The following is a 22002-nucleotide window of genomic DNA, read 5'->3' as shown; positions in this document are numbered from 1 at the left end:
GCGAGCAAACGGCTGGGCAGGTTCTGCGTGTGCCGTTTCCTTTCACGACGAGGAAGAGACGCGAGTGTGACTGCTTCATTAGAAAAAAAGCCCGTGGGTTAAATAAAGAGGCAAATATCCCCACACGAAGAAGAAGAAGAAAACCATGCTATAGAATTAATGGACATTTCTCACCACATTTGCGGCCTCCCCTCCCCCCGCCCCCACCACCACTCTCAAAGTAATTTTGGGTGAATTAAGCTGCGGCACGTGCATTGTGACATGTTCATTTCAATTAAGGTCCAAACTATTTTCGGTAAGCTCAGCTCCGGATAATGAATGTATTCATAACAAAGCAAGCCATTGTACACACGAAATCACCCACGGTTCTCATGAAGCCGAAAGCGACTATTTATCAACGTAGCCATATATTATTAATAAATAGGCTTCAATTGACAGTGTGATAATTTTCACACGAAAAATATTTGAAGATGCATAGCATTCCTTTCCTGCTTTGCCCCCCCTCCCCTCCCAATATAATGTTGAAACACGTGGCAGATCAGTTTAATTAATAATCAACAAAATCATACTTCTCAGCTTTTTCTCAATCAACTGCTGACAGCCTCCCCATGCATTTTATTTTACTACGAGGGCTAGTTGGCCATACTTCACCATGCCGGTCACTGCGCATTGTTGAGAGAAATCTAAACAACAGTCCAGACATGGCTTGCAACTGGAGCAAGTTGAGTGAGGTGTCTAGATTTATTGCGCAAAGCACTCACCACTGCGCCACCACTCCACCTCCCTATTGGCTAATTAGGTTGCAGAGTATCAGATATAATGAGCGGTGAAGATCAGTGGATAGCATTCACTCTCATTATTAGGAAGTAACTGGAACTATCCATTTTTAAATGCCGATTCAAGCATCTTCTCTTCAGAACAGTTTGTTTTGTGTTTAGTTTCTTGTCCTTTACCCGCTGCTCCTATTAGTACGGTGCAATCGAAGTGCAACGTACATACACTACCTTCATTTGTTTCGCAAAGATTACGTATAATAATAATAATAACAGTAACAAACTCGAGACACATCAACGTATCTGCGAAAAGCAGAGAATGTGTAAATTATTGCTAATCGTGTTTCAACAAGTCGTTAGATTTAAAAATGCATAGCTCCAGCGGCTTCCGAATAACGAGAGTGAACGCTTTCCCACTGGCCTTAAACGAGTGGTGAAGCACATCTTTGCACACAATTGCAGGGATCTGCATGCGAGTGGCGTGCTAAACTCGTCCAAGAGTGGAGAAGACGCGAACTCCGATGATCGAACAGCAGTTGATGGATTATTTCCGTGTTTGCTGCACCCCATCAGGGGGGGGGGGGTGGAATGATCAGCCAATCACGCGGGCCCAGCCAGCCAGGGTCGCTCCTCTTTAGGGCCAAGGCGTGGTTAATTGTTTGGCTGATTTGTTGATGGAGGGGGGAGAGCATGGCTAATTTATCAATTTGGGAGGCAGATCAAAAAACACATGGGACACATTTGATTAACGCCACAGCTCGTGATGATGATGGAAGGCTGGTTAAACAAAACAAAAACGAGACAGACGCTCTCCTTGAGCGGTGGATTTGCAAAAAGGCTTTTTAGAGGCTTTTTAAAAATTACATTCTATAATTAAAATTTCTATCCACGGAAGATCACTTGTAACGATCGAATATATTCAGCGAGGGCAATCACCGAATGATGTCACATTCTCCTTGACACAGCGTTAAAGGCGGGCGGCGGTGGTGGCACGCGCTTGCCACCCAGGACTGTGGGTCGCACAAACGTTGCGAAACTCCCTCGTACAGATGCACGTGTGTTGAACTTCGTTCGCATCGTACGTAGCCAACTGCGCTCATTGGTTGGGCGTCAAAGTCACCATGTTCTGACTCGTCAGGAGATGGCGAGACGGCAAGTGAATGGATTTACATTCTGTTTCCATCTGTACGGGGACTGAGTGGACCGGTGTTTCCTTCCGAATGCATTAATCACTCATTGATGGAGTTGGCCAAACATCCTAATCAAGGGCCGCAGAGCTCGGGAAATTATTGACCTCAGTCCTGGCCGCCTTCCTGCCCATCCGTGGATTCCCATTCCTCTGAATCTAAGCAAAGTCAGAATCAGAATATTGATTTCACTGTGAGCGTTACGAAAAGTGTGACTGTAACCATTAAGCCACGTGTATAGCCTAACACGTAGCTAGAAAAAACAAACCCATTACAGTCGTAAGAAACAATAGGGAGCGAAAGACAGCTTAATGCACTGCTGATGCACCAGCAAGTGCAATGTCGGAGACACGTGACATGCATGCAAGGCATGTCAGTGCCTTCCTGCTGTTTTGTGAGCGCACCTTTGTGTACTGTTATTTTCTGGAGCACGAGTTGAGTGACTAATTGCGGGCCGGAAGAGGACGCAGAGGGGAAGTGTGATAAGCACCGCACAGGCCCGGGATGCCTTTGTTTCAACGGTTGTTAAGTTGACGCATAGCACCAGTGGTGGAAATGGACCGGAACGCCCCGGAACACCGTGGCGATAGTGAACATTTGAACCAGACTGCGTTCCGGAAGGAATCAAGGATTCATCTCTATTTATTTGACACGCAGATAGACTAAGAGAGGGACCCACGGACCCGCACAGAGACCCACCCGCGGAGCGAAGTTCCTCCTCCTCAGATTTTTGGTGGGGGTGGGGGGAACCATTTATGAGTTCCCCCATTAATGTCTTCCCATTTCCAGCCTTGAGTAGCACCACCACTCATCGTAGAACGGGTTGATGGAGGGGATGGGCCTAGGTATTGCACAGGTAGGAACTGCTACCCATATTTGACACGTCCGAGAATCATTGTATCGAAGTGTGCTAATTGCTTCATATGAGAGTAAAAACAATGTCCCACCCCCTCCTCACCACACACAATGCACAGAGTTCTCGCCTAGCCTATGTAAGCCGGATTGACGGACGAAGGGGGTGGTGTGGCCAGAACTCTGCCCCATCACCTTTGTCTCCCCAGTGCTGATGTTAACGCACTGCACAAAGTATAAATTTAAGACAGGGTGTCGATCATTTTATCCCAGGCCGGGAATCCAAAGCACATGGCCACGTCTGCACATAAAGCAATGTCCAACATGACTTCCCACACACACACAAACAAAGATAGTCCATGTAGCCTCTTCAGGCTCTTAGGGCTCGTGCACCTATGAAGACTGGCACAGCACATGAAAGGGTGAGTAGACAACGCCATGTCCGAGCACCTTTGGCGGCCCAGTGATGATGTTTTAGAGACACTGCACCAGGTAATCATTAAGGCTGGGTCAACCTAGGGGAGGCCAAGGACCGTCTGAAGAATTCACCACTGTGATTTGATCTTCATCAGAACTTGAACGTGGGTTTCCAGGCTTCACAGCACAGTGCACTACCATCGACATTACCACTCCCCAAAAGTTATCACTGCAATCAGACACTCACACACACAGACTCACCCTTGCACTCACTCAGACACACACTCATACAAATATCCCCTGTATAGCCTTACCAGACTTTTGGAACAAGTGCTGTAGTGAGTACTTTTGAAGGATGGCATGGCACACGAGGGGGTGGTTGGCCAACATCACGCCCGGCCGCCTTTGTCTCCCCAGTAGTGATGTTTACAAATCGCACCAGGAACTAATTTGAGGCCGAGTCGACCTATGGGAGGCCCAGGACCGATTTAGATAACCATCACTGGTGTTGGCCATGGGCGGGAATCGAACTTGGCTCGCCGGGTTCGTAGCGCAGCATGCTAGCCGTTGCACTACAGCTCATTTGCAAGTGCACTCACCCGCACGCGCACTCACCCGCACGCGCATGCTACCACGTTGCCAGCCACCTACCGACATTGGCCATCTCGGGCACCGAGGCGCGGTAGGGCCCCTCGAGGAAGCGCGGCTCGTTGTCGTTGACGTCCTGCACTTTGACGATGAACTCGGAGGGCGGCTCCATGGGGTGGCCCGTGCGACGGTCGATGGCCTGCGCCGTGAGCGTGTAGTAGGCCTGCTCTTCGCGGTCGAGCCGCCGCGTGGCGTGGACGTCTCCCGTGCGGTCGTCCACCACGAACAGCGTGCCCGCGCCGTCGCCCGACAGGATGTACTTGACCGAGCCGTCTCCCTTGTCCGAGTCGGAGTGCAGCTGCGGGAGTACACCAACAACATTGACGACAACAATAAATGGCGTCTCGTCAAGGAGCATAAACCGTCACGCGAACTCGGGTCCATCCTCGCAGCAGCAGCGGCTTTTGGCTGCTGGCCATCGAACAAAGACGGTCGCCGCATCGCGCGCTTTCAGATGCGCTTTTGAGGCTGTCTGGAATGCTTATCCTTCCGATATTCGGAAGCCACTGGAGCTATGCAATTTTTTTTAATCTACATTGAAAACTCATTTAATCAGAGCTGCTTTTTGTGTTTGTTGTCCTTCCCCCGCACCTCCGCTTATCGTGGTTGACTACGTATGGTGCGAAAGAAGTTCAACACACCTCCATACAACAACTGCAACGGCAGCAGCAACAATGGCACGAACAACAACGATATCACCAACATCAAGGGCAATAACAAGATCACCAGCAGCAGATGCAACAATTCTAGCAACATCATTTGTGTGCTATGAAGGGCCATTGTCCAAAACGTTGCCTATTTTTTTAAGGCCACACTAATTCTGACCAGTGCGTTGAGTTTTTCCATCAATTAAAATTAGATTTATATACCCATTATAAACGTCGATCACGAATCGATTTTAAATCCGTACGTGCTGTATGTAATTCCTCCAATTGAGGCCTGTGCCCAGTAGAGGGGGCTGCCCTTACACCACAAACGTACGGACGATGGAAGCGCTTCTTGAGTTGAATGACGACCCCCCGAATCGTGATCCTTCAATGAATCACGATGATGGACGAAATCATTCACTTGCTACAAGCGAACACACGAGGGGGGGGGGGGGCGGGGGGCAGGGGGGGTTGGTTGGTCTGTCAGATGAAGCAGATGTATCGGCTGTATTTCGCCATCGTGCCAACTCGTTTGTTGCAGCTCCAGCGGCACCGTTGTTCGTCGTGAGGAATGGACGCTCCACCTCCTGTTGTTATCGTGTTGTGATTCAGTGGTAAAGCAAGTTGCTCGCGAATCAAAAGATATCTGAGTTCAGTCGATACAAGTCAACGGTGGTTCCCCAATGGATATACTTTCCTCCCTTTGCAAAATAAATGTGGAGTTTCCACCACTTGTTCAGAGCCTTGAGCCGGATATTAGCACTGTCCCCGATGCTCGTTGGAGCAAGAAGTAACTTTTACTTGAAACTTTGACGAGGTGACCAGGAGCATTGTTCAAATACGTGCTCCCACGAGTCCGGAATTGTACGTTTTGCCTCTCAGCAAGATTTATCAGCTCCAGTTCCACCTGTACCACACAATTCTATAGATGATGAGTTTTCTCCTGCATCCATTTGGTTCTGTCTGTCTGGTTAGTGCTTATTTTCATTCAAAACAGCCCAGAACGCGATTCTGGGAGCACATTTCTTTTGCACATCACATCCGTCCAGTATCATTTTGTCTTAAACTTATTCATACGATTATACGAATATAGGGAGCACTGATGTTGAGTAATTATTGACAGGTCTACTTTGTACTCTGATGGTAGTACCACAAAATGCCGATTAGCATTCCCGAAAAATATCGAATGAAAAATTAATCCCTGCTAGTTTGCCAAGCGAAACCTGTTTGGGCATGCATGCTACGTGACCCAGCCAGTGCCGCCTTCACCTGCTGGAGGTGCCTGCTGGCAGACAGGATGATGTTCAACTCCTTCTAGAATCCGTGTTTTTTTCACATTAGCAAACCTGGCTAGAGTCCAGGGTGGACTACAGGCTAGACACGCTAAATGTTGCAAGCTGAGCCCACATTTCAATGCCAATGCCATGGCAATGCTGGCAAGAAACGCGGCGTGAAATCTTTCGTCGATTTGAGTTTAGTTCACGCTCAGAGGGAACAGCTGTGGAGGTGGGAGGCCCAACATTAATGAGAGGGTGGCGTACTAATTTGTTGGTTTTAATAGGCTCCATGGTGGTGTCTAATTCATCTGCTACATTTTTATAATGCACACCAACACTCATCACCATCAGCCATGATCAATCCACTGCTGAATGGATGCCTCCCCAAGTCACCATCTCTCACGGTTATGCGATGTAAAAATCCATCTAGCACCTGCACCCGAGCTGATTGTATTTGCTCCGTCTCCTTGGAAGATGTGCACTTGGAGGCAATCGATTCCTACAAGCAATCATGTTGACGAGACAACATATATCGTGGCATTATACATTTGCGAAACGCAAGAGCCATTTGATTTAAAATATTATATATCCAGGAAAGCCTCATTGAGTCACGTGACTCCCTGTCAGGATGGTTCTGCATTTTGATGAACATTAATGATTATTTGGGAGGAAACCACACTAAAATGTATTTAATTGCACAGCCACATGACTTCAATACCTGGCAAGTCTTGGTGGGCACCTATCAAAATAATAATCAGGCTAAAACCTGCTTAGCTGACCACATCTCAGAAGGGAATGCACACTTAGGGTGATTTTGTTGGAGGTATGTATGGCGTAATAAGTACTTTACGTCTCTATTTGCAGAAAAAGTACTTCACTTGCCTTGGTATATCTTGGACATTAAGAATCTAACTAATTATTTGGGATGGATTTTTTTTCTAAAGGCATTAAGTTTTCACAAAAAATGTCACGCTGACTTGCGCACAATTCATTACCACGAGCATGCAACCCACAAAGCCACAATGTGGTGAAAACAACACAGCCAGTGGCCTCTGGTCAGACTATTCATAGTGACCTTGGTAGGCCATTAAAAATCTCCTCACCCCAACAGCGCCATTGAGGGCAGGCTGACATGCAGCCACACAGCCCATGCGGCCACTTCTCAGAATTTCTCAACGGCTCCTGTTAGCGAGGAAGCCTGCCTCTGGTGGCGTTGGGAGAAGCCAAGCACCGCTGTTAATGTAGAAGAAAGGGAAATTTGCATTTTACGCACTGTGCCGGTATCACGGGTCATAATTGTGGCTTCGGGCCACGAACGGCAGGCCGGTTTGGGTTCCAAACGGAATTTGCGATCGCGAGAGCTCAAGGGCACGTTCCCGAGCACGGGCCCCTCCCGTTCGCAGCTCGATTTAACCCACGAGGCAAGCAAGGGGGTCGTCTCGGGAAGTGAGGACACGGAGGCCGGACGAGCAAACCCCCTTCCACGTCTGCGCAACGTGGAAGGAACGGGCGACTGCCGGAGTGCATCCTACAGACTTCACGGCGCCATTCAATCTGTAAACGGTGGAACGTTTGCACTCCTGCCACCGCCCCAATGCTCACCGTTTCCTGGCCACCCACCAGCAAAGTCCTTGCCATCAGCCTGTGCAGCTAAGGCGTAACAACAATAATGATAATTGGTTTTTACCCTTCTATCTGGCAACAAAACTGACACCTTTCTTTTTACAAGGAGTCATGTTTGCATAGACCACAATATCTGCAACCATAATGCAAACAAAAAACATAACTCTGATAATATATGCACTGTCCTTGAAGTTGATTGGTCCACACCTGAGACAGCTCGGGTGTTATGTTTTTTGTTTGCATTATGACTGCAGGTATTGTGGTCTATTCAAACATGACTCCTTGTAAAAAAAGGTGTCAGTTTTGTTGCCAGATAGAAGGGTAAAAAACCAATTATCATATTTTTTACTGGCAAATGAGGTTCCAATGGTGTAAACAACAATAATGTTAACAAATTACTTAATTTACCCAGGAAAGCCACACCGAGTTAGTTCCAAGCACAATTTTTTTCAGGACGGTCCTGCAATGGGTTTTTGTTTCCTATGAAGATGTAATCAGCCAATCGATGAGCGTTGTCTGTAGAATGACGTTAGCCATGGAGCTTTTAACCTCTGCGTGGTGCTGGTGATGTGTGCAGCGAGAGCTGAAGACACGACACGCAATGTATACTTTTGCTCCGAGTGTGCATATTTTAAGCTTTGTGAAGGAACCTTGTTCCCACTGAGTTTCTGAAGGCAATCTTGATGAGCAGCATTTCGTCTGAACGGTCATGGCCGTTGATGTAAGACAACTTGTGTAAAGAGGTTTTGCTTTACATGTAAGAAGCACACGTATACACACACACAGCAGGGTGGTAGTGAAAGAACTGCCCCCCTATTGGAATATCAGAAGCTGCTGCGGGCTGTTCCACAACAACATTGTGCTTCTTTGGACTGCTGGGTCAGAGTTCCGAACAGGCGTTTGAAACCCCGGTACAACGGTGAAAGCAAAATTGAAATCATTTTGGGGGGGGGGGGGTGGCCTCGGGGTGGGGGGGGGGAAGACAAAAAGAAAATGTTAAACACAAAGGGCTGAGACAAAAGCATGCGTGGAGACCCCTTTGCAAACGGTTATATTGCAGTTAAAGTCACCGCACGTGCGCCCTCGACGCCGCGAGCATCACGGTAATTTCTCACTGGTGCAGAGCGTCGAACCGCAGCATCGGAACTCTTTGACAGAGAGAGAAAGCAGCACGTCACCAACAAAATGAAAACTCATCTGGAGACGAGTATGTCACAGCCGTGTACCTTGCCGACGTGGAGAGGATCGTTGCCCATGTACTCCTCCAGCACGAAGAACTGGTTCCACACCCAGCCACGCTTCGTCCTCGTGCGCCCTCTCTTGGCGTCGTGGGCCCTGCCGACGTGGCCCGGCCGGGCCCTGCGCGCCGCCTCGCCCTCCCGAGGCTGAGCCGCGAAGGAGGAGGAAGAGGAGGTGCCGCTTGGCGGGACACCACCGTCCCCGGCAGCGGATCCGAGCGCGACGAGCGAGGGAACCTTCTGGTCGTCGGCGTCTGACTTGAGTCCCGCTTTTGCGTCGACGTCGATTGCCGCCGCTTGGTGAACGCCGAGCAGCGTCACGCAGAGCGCGAGGAGGAACGCCGTCGCTGCCATCGTTAAAGCGCGGAGGAAATTAAAAAAAGGCTCGTGCGTGCGAAACAAATGCGTTCTCCGAGTGGGTTGCGCGCGTAAGCGGCGGAGGCTTGAACAAAGTGGCGTGTGTTTTTTTATTTCTTCCCCTATTCTGTTAGGTGATGTCCAACTGGCTTCAGCTATGATTTTGTCAGCCAAAGATTCCCCTTTGCTCAGCACTTGGAAGAACTGCAACGACAAACACAAAACAAGCAAAGCACAACAGAACGTGTGTTAGTGCCCAACGGCTTTTGGTCCAAGTTAATACGTATCTTGTAAATGTTTTCTCCATGTTATTTATATTGGTGCCATGCCGGCGTACACATCATCGATTTCACCAATTTATATCGATTCTTGAGGCTCATGATAGACACATATTTTATCTATGCCCGTAACAATTGATTCATTATAATTTGCTGACTATGTGCAAATTATATGACACATTCAGGCTAATGGAGGGTCTACAAACTGAACAAACAGGACAGCAAAACATGAGAAACAATACAAACGAGATGGTGCAAACAAGACAACCAAGAACCCATCCTTGAATCGAATATCCACCACGAAATCGCGACAGTGCATTGACTGCTTTACTGCGGCATGACATCACATCCCTAGTCGGTATGCACATCTGAATATACACATTGGGCATATATACACACACATATATATGAATATACTTGGCAATACTGTGTCATTTGGCCAAGAAAGAGCCCCCTTCCTAATGCAATGATCCCGTGGGAATCCCACAGAGCCTGCCCGAAGCCCCGAGGTGCCAGAACGCCACGCGGTGGTGCGGTTTCACTTTAGTTCTGTCCCACGCAGCACAAGATGCGCGAAGCGAGGCCGACCGCCGTACGTGCGAGACTTTGACATTTAAACAACTTTCATTGCCGCCAGTAGCGACAGTGCTGGAGGCGATTCCGATATGAAATACACAAAGTCACCAGCAACACAAATAAACAGACGCTATAAATCCACGCGCTGTGGCGCTAAATGCACCGAGAGCGCGACACCTCATGACCACGCACGGAGAGAGCTGTTGCGGTCATTATGAGGGTGGCGCGAAACGTCTGATCAACTTCTAATTCCCCGCTCGTGCCGTGCACACTTGTAGACGTGTTTATACGCGCACTTGTTTGGTTCGTCAATCAACGGAAAGCAAGAACCGCGCGTGCATCCCACCGCTCGCCACAGCAGGGCCATCACATATGCTCTACTTCCGCACGTTCCAGTGTATGTTTAGTCGAATCTATACGCACAATGAATAAATGACGATCATTGAGGAAGCTCCACTTTGTGGGGGGGGGGGGGGTTCACTTCCTTATCAAGAAATCTCCTTTGAAGGGTTCAAGTTAATGTGATCAAATGGAATAACTGTTTTTTTTATAATGAGCTTAAACCATGGAAAACTCCTACAAGAGACGTTTAAATGTCCACTATATGTAGAACCTTTTTAAGGTGGCACGAATTATTTCTCTTGCATCATGCAGCCTCAAGCCCAAGACCCCCCCCCCCCCACCTGTTTTTATCTCGCAAGATGAAAACATTCTCTCTTAGAGTGCAAAGGCTGTATTCAATCAGACGGTTTACCTTCGCGAAAATGTTTTAAGATCTATATACCCCATATGTGTGGCACATGGGGATGACAACTTTTCTTGTTTGAAGTAAGAATTAATTCATGAAACATGCGTGCACATCAAAGGCATCACGAGAAGGAGAAAAAAGTAGAACACACCAAAACATAATTCAGCCCATTCTTGAACTTCAGGGGCAAAACAAAGACGGTAACATAAAATATGGATTAAATCTGTGGCCTTATTCAAGACGAATGTTGCCATTAAAAACGGCACGGGTGGCACATGGCTGGATTTAATGCAGCGGCAAAAAAAATTAAACATTTAAACACTCACCTTACTCAAAATGCGAGGTCATCACAGCAGATATCGCTGGGATCATCCCACAGACACCCGCAAGGCAAGCACGATAATATGCTCCCTCACTCTCTCTCCTCTCTACAAGCTTCCTTCAAGCTTTCATTTAAAAATTTGACCACCAACAAAAAAATCTCAGCCTCTGGTTGACCCTCCGGCCCATTGTTTATTTAAGGGGAGAGGGGCGGGTGGTGATGAAGACCAGAAATGAGCCACAATTACAAAACAAAATTAATAACCGTCTCGACAAGCTCTGCTTGCGTACACATTGGAAAAGAAAATAATAAAGTCGGGCTCGCCTGTTGTTAAATGCGGCCTCTAAAAAATACGCGAACTGCGGCGGACCACGTAGCGGGTCAGAGAAGAGGGCTTCTTCTCTGCTGCTTACTGCCGCTGCGCAGGCGGCAACGCTCCAGCGCTCGTTCCACTGCTGCCTCAGCACCAGTCAGCTCTTCACGCCACAGCCTCTCCCTTCATCTCCTAATTGTGAGCAGTTGCCTTGACAACAGGTAATTAACTTTTTTCCCCTTCCCTTTTTTGGCTCCCCACACCCACAGTGATGTTTTTGTGTGCGTGTGTGTGTGCGCGTGTGTGTGCGTGTGTGTGTGCGTGCGCGCGTGTGCGTGTGTGTGTGTGCGTGCGTGTGTGCGTGTGTGTGTGCGTGTGTGCGTGCGTGTGTGTGCGTGCGTGTGCGCGTGTGTGTGTGTGCGTGCGCGCGTGTGCGTGTGTGCGCGCGTGCGTGTGTGTGCGTGCGTGTGTGACGACTCCCCAGGGTAATTGATATCTGCCTCAGAGCGTTGTCTGCTCCCCCCCGCCCGCCCGCGTCATCCTTTTCCCCTCCCCCAACTTGCTCTGTTCGTCCTCTCACGTCGCGCTCTCTGCGCACAATGGCAAAGATCCTCCATGTCGCAATAAAACAACAAAACTATCGGGGGCAAGTGCCGTTAGCGAGCACCTATTGAAACAGGCTCACAGCATCGTGGCAGGATGGTGGGGTCATCAACTGCTCTTATTCACCCCAATCGGGTTGTTTATGCACCGGGTCAGGTATTTATTTGAGGCTGAGCGACCTATTGGAGGCTCAGGACCAGTTCGGACACGTATCACTTGCCCACTGATGCGAGCCATGGGTGGGAATCAAACACAGGTCACCGAGTTGGCAACGGAGCGAGTTACCCACTGCGCCGCCTCGCCTCGCACACAAAGGCAAAGGCAGGCTTCCCCGTGTAGCCTCCGCAGGCTGCTAGGGCAAGTGCTGCTCGCGAGTAAAATAGGAAGGCCGGCACGGGTGCAATGAAAATGTTTTTTTTGTACACATCGCACAAGGTACTCATTTGAGGTTTACATATCTATCGCAGATGTTGGCCATGACCGGGTGAATCAAACTCAGGTGGCCGAGTTTGTACCGTGATGCGCTAACCACTAGCACACACACGAAGACAAGACAAAGATCCCCCATATAGTCTGAACGGACTGTTGGGGCAAGTGCTGTTGAGCGAGCACCTACGAAGGGATTCAGTGCAGCCCAGGCTGCTCAAAAGCATCGCTGCAGAGGATCACAATCTGACATCTACTTTCTCAGAAGATGGTCATGCTTAAACAAATATATACAATAGAAACAATTGTAGATGATTTTTTTTAACAAAACAAATAACGCGAAGCATTTTAGAAAAAAAAACGCAGCATGTTTCTGCCTTCATGTCACTAAAATAAGTTAAATATGCATCTATCCGATTCACATTTATATCGTGCGAAGGCCGACACGGCGCACGAGTGGGTGGGTGGCCAGCACCATGCCCGACTACGCCTTCGTCTGCCTAGTAGCGATGTTTATACACCGCACCAGGTATTTATTTGAGGCTGAGTCGACCTAGGGGAGGCCCAGGACCGTGAGCGGGAATCGAACTCGGGTGGCCAGGTTCGTAGCGCAGCGCATTAACCGCTACACTCGGCTCCCTATATACACGCGCATATGTAAACAGATGCGCACACATGCTTTTCTCATTTCCAAAACTACAAAGTGCACACACTTAAAAGCACAGCTGCATGCATTCATGTATGCGAAACATTACATACAGGCGTAGCCCAGATCAATCGGATTACCAACGCAGTTAATGTCAAAACTATCCAACACGTTCTGTTTACTGATGAAACCATTGTTATTATCATCATCATCATCACTTTTAGAATCACAATCATCGTCATCATTAATAATATGAGTATCAACACCACTATCACCATCAACATCATTATCACCACCACCACCACCAATGTTGGGCATCATTATTATTATCATCAAGACCACTAGCGGCGTCATTATTGCCTCTATAACATCATACTTACTATGCGAGCTTGTTACCATCATCACATCACTATCGTCATCATCATCATCATCATTTATGCAAGTTTTGTCATTTCCTTAATCACCATCACGATTATCATCAATCATTATTATCATAATTCATGATAATCACCTCCATCATCATCATTATCTTAGCCATCAACATATATCACAATTCACCTTAATCACCTAGCACCTTTATCATCATTACCATCATTATCACCATTGCGACTGCAATTATTAAGCCTTAACGAGACTGGCGCGGTACATCTTTATTCTTTGCTACTGGTACAACCTTCAATTGGGGTGCGTTTATAAGTAACAATTCCCATAGTATTTCAGGGAGGCCAATTATGTAAATGGAGGACATATATTGTATTTTAATCAGGCCATTAAGAAAACTACATGCATTTCGTTAACGGAGCTCACTGCAGCACTGCTCCAGTGCATCGTAAGAATCGCTTTGAGTGAATTAAATTATTTTCGAGCGAATCTGTTTTTGGTCCCGAATTGGTCTTGCCACATGTTCGTCTGCCTGTCACTGTTAGCAGCTACACAGCATTGCATTGCTTCTCATGGAAGAAAATACTTAAGCACACTCCAAAAAGTCCCGTCTTGTAAATGAATGACAAGCGGTTAGTTCAACGGCATGCATGCGTTGTAACTAAGAGACGGACTGTAATTAATTTAGTTTGGAAAACAAAGCGATATATTTTACAGCACTTTGCATGAATGATTTTGGACCCTTCACATTTGCACCTTTATTTTAGGCTAGTTGATCCAACAATTATGCACACAATTAGCTCCCAGGCCACCCATGTTGACAGGTTGGCATCTGTTAGTCATTAAATGATGTTTTTAGGCCTGACCTGGCAATAAAGAGCAATTCATTCAGTCTTTGTTTCGTGCAATGATTCATTCATTTGCATGACAAAGAGAGAGAGAGACTCCCCTGAGCTGTAAAGGTTTTTTTTTTAACAGTCCTTGTTGAAACGGCTACATGTATTGGTAAACTTCGTGCAAAAGGAGCCGGTGCTTCGGGCCATAAAAGACCTTTGTGCTATTCTGTCTAAGTGCCCCTGTACAGCTCGGTTGGGGGGGCTTCAGTAAAAAAAAAGAATGTCACTCTTTTCAATGGCAATTGACACAGACACAAAGGCATTTTCAATATAACTAAACATTCCAACCCCCCGACAGGAGAGGGCTCGGAAAAAAAGCAACAATTGGAGGAGCCCTTTTCATTATGGTAAATATATGAAGTGTTGTTTTCATTGTATGTATATGTTGTATCCTTCAGCTGATGTAGAACATAATAACAAATTCCAGTGTGCATGCAAGCTGCATGCCAGATAGATTTTGTGAACAAAACAATTTGTTTGTCTTTCTGTAAGTTGTATTTCAAATTGTGTTGTTGGTGACAGGTCATCAAAACAATGTGCGCACATTCAAAACTATCCCTGCAGTGGTTTTATCGCTTCTTATAAGACTTTGTATGACAGTCAAATCAAATGTTTTAATTTTCAGAGCTGGAACTTTGCCAAATGTGGTGTAAAGCCTCGCGTTGATTAAAATGTTGTACATTAATTCATGATTGGGCCAAGGCAACCAACTCTCTTTGCACTTAAGCACGAGGCCACCTCAGGCGACTTATTTTAAGGGGGACTGACACTGCTTTTGCTTATGCAAAAGCATCCTTTGACAGCAACAAAAATTCAGCCTTCGTCTGTCATTTAGTGGCGCTATTTGTATTTCAAGAAACTTCAGGGATTAAGGGATTGTGTCGACATTTGGTGCAGGCTTATCGGCTTGTTCTTTGTCATTTGTTGTTTGTGGTGTACATATTTTTCACTCGTTACATCTTGGTTCATTATACTGTGGACGTGGGATTGTGCGTGCGAGTTCCTTAAATCACAAGAGAGGAGGTGCTAGATTGCTTTTTCGTTGGGCAAATTTAAAAAGTCCTGTAAACCTGCGATATATCTCACCTGCATGTGGCGGCATTTGCAATACCCTAAATTTAGACTTGTATCTCAAACGTGTATGCGTTTTGGATGCACTGGTCCCTGCCATAATAATGTGGAATTGATACCGCAGCTTATGATGGATAACAGCATCACCCTCCAGTTTTCAACTGAGCACTGGGGGCAATAGGTTACATATATTGGATTGTATTTTGACATCAAATTATTTCATGTCGTCATAACAATGCCCTTTATTTATCCAGAATAGCTTCGCTGAGCCTCAAGAATAGTTATCAGCAGTCTGGCATTAGCATGTTTGGCCAATTTCATTCAAGGGATTTGGATCATTCTCAAAGCTACACACAGTTTGATTCAATAATCCATGGTTATATTGCATATTTTTGTAGTTCAAGCTTACATCACCTCGTATTGAAAGTAAATTTCCCACAAAGGTACGAACCAGGCTTTAAACTTCTTAGTTTCCGAGATCTGATTATTTAAACTGAATACACTAAATATTTTTTTTTCCGTAAATGTTGTAATTCTTTTCCATAAATGTATTCTGGCAGGCTAACTAATAAAACAAAAGTTAAAGTTCAAGTGTGCACTGCATCTGATAACAAAGCCATAATCACATACATTTCGGATTAAAATTACACTGGCGTTTAAAGTGTGGTTTTATGGACGGCAGATCAACAATGCTCATGGAAAAACGGATTAATTATCGAGACTTTTCCAAAAGAGGGAAATTATTACCATTATCTAAAATAAATTATTAAACAAAGCAACCTATACAAGTTTTACTTAGTCAATATTTTGTAATATAGAACAAAAGGCAGCATTCATACATTTTTGCCACCATATTCCAACACCGTTGTAAAATGTTGATTTTTGTCCATATTGAACAGTGTTTTTGCAATTGTGGAACTTTGTCAAAGTAAACACTGAACAATGTTCCCAGCAGTTATAGTCTCGCCTTTTAAAAAAAGAACACATTCCTGCGAAGGGAGCTGGTAGGAACGTTGGGTTGCTCGGTCAATGGCCAGGGTCAACGGCGGCGTGGTGTATTCCGTAAAATGCTCGAGGGCGGGCACAAGCTGGTGTGAGTAGGTTAAACGTTGAGTTTTATAAGGGCACCACGGGGTGACCAGCCCCTCCCCACCCAGCCCCACCCCTCCCACCCCCCACCCAGCCCCACTCTCCCCACCCAGCCCTACCCCACCCTCCCCACCCAGCCCATCCCCACCCTCCCCACCCAGCCCCTCCCCACCCTCCAGCTCCCCACCCAGCCCCTCCCTCCCCACCCAGCCCCTCGCTGCACGACGGACGGACACAATAATCCCCTGTGGGCTGGTGTAACCAGGAGGTTCCTACCAGGAAAAATTCCAGCAGCATTTAACGTTCGCCTTGCTTCTCATTCCGTTCAACTGCAGCTTCAGCACAGCCACAAGGCCATGTATTTTGTCTCATTTGAGTACAACAAACTTAGTCAGCTGCATCAAACCACTGTGGACTTGGGAACATTGTTCCCCCTTTCTCCCCCCCCCCCCCCCCAGATGTATCAGGAATACCTGAAAATCAGACCTCGATACAAAAATTGCAATGATCCGGAATTTTTTTGCGAGGGATTGTTCTGTAAATGTGACACCACAGGAAGTGACATCACCTCCACGGTACCACTTACGTTTTTTTCCCACCAAAAGTGCCATTTACGTGATGCCACTTTTGCTTAAACTATTGGGATATATATATTCTTGGTTCTTTTGGTAAAGTCACGTAGAAGGGAAATAATAAAATAATACAAATGTAAAACAATAACAATTCTCACGACGTTTCGACTGCAACACAAGCAATCATCATCACGTGTGAAATCCACAGCAAGAAAATGTGAAAAAAATTGGAAAAAAATTATTGCTGTGGATTTCACACCTTATGATGATTGCTTGTGTTGCAGTCGAAACGTCGTGATCATTTTATTGTTTAATATCAGTATTATTTTATTATTTCCCTTCAACGTGACTTTACCGAAAGAACCAAGAATATTAATCTCTGCAGTCACGAAAGCTTTAAATCAAAATTTATTGGGATATAATAAATGTTTACAATAAGGTTATTGTTTTTTCCAATTAAATGTGATATTAAAAACGGAACTATTACCATTTGAAATAATGAAAATGGTTTAATTCAGTGCATAAACCCTGAAAGTTATCAAAATTATAAAAATTCCCCCAAAAACTGAAATTAAATCCAAACCTGGCCCGATAAAATGTAAAACCTGTCATTTGAAACTCGCCCCTCCTCTGGACGTTTGCCCAGTGTTAAAGATCGCACTTTGTCTGCTTCCCGAGCAACCTCGATTCTACAATCTCAGCAACAGTGGGGCAATTCGACATGCCAAATCCCGCTTAATGCACACTCACGACTCGGCGAATGAATAAGTAAATGCGCTGACAGTGAATAAATAGGAAGGGCGATGCTCACGACGTCTGGAAAAAGGCACAGCAGAAAGTGTCAAATTAGTAGGTGCAACACAATCAGGTGACGCAAAAACTAAGTGGTGAATGCATTTGACAACGAGCCAGTTGGCACACAGTGGATGGTTAGATTCCAGCAAATATATAGGTTTTTTTGAACGCAAGGAATCACTAAAGTAATTGTTAAAGACCCCGCAAAATCGCGTGCAAGACTATGTCATTGCATGTTAGTGCTGAGGCCCAAATAGCAATTTGAAAATTTCTCCGAACTGAGTGACGACAAAAAGAAAGTCCTTTCTCAGCTTGCCCTTGTATAACAATGAATGTGTCTCAATGGGCTGTCACCTGGTTAAATAAAGGACAATGGCTCACTGGGTGATGGATTGATTTATTGCGTAGCCTGGAGTGCCATCGTCTCTGAAAAACGAGGAAATGTGCCAGATGTTTGGCTGGGATAAGTGTACATGAATTCATTGCAAATGTAAAATGATTCGTAACACTGGAACAAAAAAGGATAAAAAAGCAAACAGAAATAAACTACCCCCAAATAATGTTCATTCGTTTCTGCTGCTGGAAGTACACAGATTCAACACTCGTAGAAGTATTTAAAAGTGAATATTTAATCCTGGAGGAAAGTGGCAGTGGTGTAGGTAATACTCTGTGCTATGCTTTTCATTCCCGGCCCACGGCTCACATCGGTGGCGAGCGATATCTGAACTGATCCTGGGGTTCCCTTCATAAAACCTCACTGACCAATGTGGTGAAGTATAGTGAAAAACATACTCCCATGAGTAACACAACTATGGGAGGCAAACCATTCAACAATGGTTTGACAAAAGTCTATGAATGTATATAGCACAGTATTACAACACTACTGAACTACATGCACATAGTCATGGACAACTGTTTAAAAAGTGCATGCAATGTTTACACCGTGTGTATTTTGTTTACATTCAAGCGGCATTTCCAGTTGTGGATGATATCAAGCGGCAGCAAGGGACATTGGTAACGTTAAGACACCACGACTGGAACACGCAAGGGGCAAGTGCCGAATGACGTACGTTCAAGACAAAGTTGGGCAGTACAATAATTGATTTTGCCGTGCCGTCTTCTATAGCCCACAGCGTAGCCCCACAACCTAGAGTGCCTGTTAGGCATGGTGGTCACTAATACATGAACACTATCCAGAAGCAACGCTACTCAGCTTCCCAGATCTCACTAGATTGGGCGAATTCCATGTGATTTGGTCTTTCGTGAAGGCACATACATCGGTCATTAAAACACAGCACACGAGCGTGACTAAGAAAATGCCTGTGGCACAACACTCGCATTGCATAGGCTAGTGATGTACATAGTTACTGTAACACGTGTATGTATATATATACATGTACTCACTGCTTGGTCAAAAATAATCACTGTTTGATCGTGTATAAGCAGAGAGGGTGAAACTAATGAAAAATAAAACAAGCTCAAAATTCTTTCGTAACGGAATTCCGGTAATGGCTGAGAACCAGGCAGCAGACTCAGAGATCCCAGTAAACATGGAACGATGGGCCACCGTTGGGTCATGCTGGGCTTGCCACCTCCAAATCGACTAACCCAGTGCAATAGCCAACATCGTGCCCATCCCTGCATAATAACAAGTAAATAAACAATCATCATTAAAAGTGAAATATATAACCACATTTCAATTAATGTATAATATATATATGTAAAAAACATAGTATTAAAAATAATGTGTATGCTTAACGTTTATATATTTACCCTGGGGTATTTCCCCCCATAGATAATGGGAATTGTTATTGATCTTTGTGGTCTGATGGATGACATTGTGTCATTCAATACACAATAGGATTACACTAACGTCTATACACAAATGTGAAATGCAGCCGTTCTCCAATAATGCACAGTCTTCATTTTTTTCCCCCGACTGCTCTCCCCTTGTATTTTTCCAGCAAACTCAATTATCCCGTGCATTGTTGCATTTTCAAAGCCACGGACGCACGCGCGCGCGCACACAAAGAGGCGCGCGCACTGGCGCTGGAGCGCACCCTCTTCAATTCCCCCCACTGCGCTGTTTCGCCTCCGCCGAACGAGCACTTTTCTCTGAGCGTGCTGCAAGCCGGACGAGGAGGAGGAGGTGCAGGAGGAGGTGGTGGTGGTTTTTTCTCTTTTTTTTTGTCGGGAGCGCAAGGGGGGGGGGGGGCGGTGTGTCGGGGTCGACGGGCAAAATGTGAATGTGCACCGGCAATAAATCGCGACGCATCCGTGTGGAACGTGAAACGGCAAGTGAGCCGTTGCGGATTCACAGCGGATTATCGTTGTGCGGACGTAATGCGGCGTGATGTACGTCCGAGCGCCCACCCTGCTGACGTTACTAAATTCGCGAGCCATTTTGTGCTGCCTCTGCAGATCTTATTCAATATTCTGCACACTTCCCGCGCGCAATATTGAATTTGCCGTTTTCGCGCCAGCCTCCTGGCTGCTTCTCCCACAAAGGTCCCCTTTGCTACTCTGTGAGAAACCTCTCCACGTCTCTCCCTCCCTCCCTGCCCTCCGCCCCCGCGACTACACCCCACCTTTCTGATAATAATTCGACATGCGATGGATCTCTGACTGCATTTTTTTACAAGGCGCAATGTCATGTTTGAGAGGAGGAAACGCTCCACCGTTCTTGCCCATTCTCGTTCCTCTGCCCAGGTAGGACTGCGTAGGGATAGCCTCCACCAGCTGGCGTGTGAGATGACCTACGTTCTACAGGACCCACGATAACCATTCGTGTCCTTGTGGAGAATATAAGTCACAAACTAGACGGGCGATGTTTACTTCGTATATGTCCATCCACTTTGAAAGACATTTTACATAACCCATCCTGTCCCACGACATTCTGGGATCTCCATTTCGGCAGCACTGATTTGGTACAGTACAAGCAAATTCTGGACCTGTTTCTCATTTGCAGCAATACATCCTGGATCTGCTGATGAGTCACTAAATGTTGAAATCGGCCCACAGTTTGCTTCAACAGAATCAATGCTATTGAATGTATGCACTCACAAAAGGCCATGGAAGCAATGGGTTTTGTGTTAAAATGTGTTTTCATGTGTAATGACATACGAATTAAACATTGTCTGCTTATCTGATAATAAGGTTTTCCCCTTTTTTTCTGGCAACAAAACAGCTGTTAAGATGTTAAAACACCAAACTGAAACATTTTACAAGGAATCATGTCTGCATTAACCACAATGCCTGTGGTCAAAATGTAAACAAAAACATACTCTGATAACATATGCATTGTCGTTGAAACTGATTGGTCCACACCAGAGACATCTTTCTTTTGAGCCTCGTCTCAAACGGTGTTAGACCAGATGACGCCAAAAGGCGTACAGCACAAAAACAATGCACTATCAGAGTAATGAGATCTCGGGGTGAGCATCTACATCATGGGACCTCCTTTGCCAGTGCCGAAATATGATAATAGGCTTTTCACCTTTTTTCTGGCAACAAATCAGGTGTGGCAAAGGAGGTCCCATGATGTTCATAATCAACGATTTTTGGGTTTAGATCGCGTTATTTATAAATGTGTCGTAACCCTCCACCACCCGACACGGCCAATCAGTAAAAAAAAAAGTGTCACGTTGACAAAAGACAAATAGTTCACTGCTTTAGCCCACCGGTGTGTTGAAGCGTGAAACCACAACATTTACAATTTGAGTACGACGTTTCGCTGGTAATTGCATCCAGCATCATCGGGCAATTCGCCAGAATGGTGAGGCTCTGCTGTGTCTCCCGTTCTTATATAGAGCAGCAGCAGGGTGACGTCATCATTAACTCATTAACTCATCAGTTAATGAGTTAATGATGAGTTAATGAGTTAATGATGACGTCACCCTGCTGCTGCTCTATATAAGAACGGGAGACACAGCAGAGCCTCACCATTCTGGCGAATTGCCCGATGATGCTGGATGCAATTACCAGCGAAACGTCGTACTCAAATTGTAAATGTTGTGGTTTCACGCTTCAACACACCGGTGGGCTAAAGCAGTGAACTATTTGTCTTTTGTCAACGTGACACTTTTTTTACTGATTGGCCGTGTCGGGTGGTGGAGGGTTACGACACATTTATAAATAACGCGATCTAAACCCAAAAATCGTTGATTATGAACAATATTGGTCGCGAAAGCCTACGTGTTAAACAGGTCCCATGATGTCTGCTTATCTGTTTTGTTCAGTTCGGGAGGACTGTGGAGATGCACTCAAG

At 46.0% G+C, this 22002-nt stretch overlaps 1 protein-coding gene across 2 annotated transcripts in view; it reads right to left on the bottom strand.

The window, feature by feature from the left end:
- The window catches only part of LOC144727579 (cadherin-7-like), a 131707-nt gene that overhangs the window by 41493 nt on the left and 68212 nt on the right, over nt 1-22002 (bottom strand). For both annotated transcript variants that reach the window (XM_078606473.1, XM_078606474.1), the window contains exons 3-4: nt 8651-9223; nt 3881-4175 (exon numbers count right to left, since the gene is read on the bottom strand). In XM_078606473.1, the coding sequence (XP_078462599.1) occupies nt 3881-4175; nt 8651-9016 (661 nt within the window). In that variant the 5' untranslated portion in view covers nt 9017-9223. The remainder of the gene's footprint in view (nt 1-3880; nt 4176-8650; nt 9224-22002) is intronic.

This window comes from Lampetra planeri, chromosome 26 (genome assembly GCF_965212315.1).
Source record: "Lampetra planeri chromosome 26, kcLamPlan1.2.h2, whole genome shotgun sequence".
Lineage (NCBI taxonomy): Eukaryota > Metazoa > Chordata > Hyperoartia > Petromyzontiformes > Petromyzontidae > Lampetra > Lampetra planeri.
The sequence above is the reverse complement of the archived record's forward strand: the minus strand, read 5'-3'. Positions and strand labels throughout refer to the sequence as shown.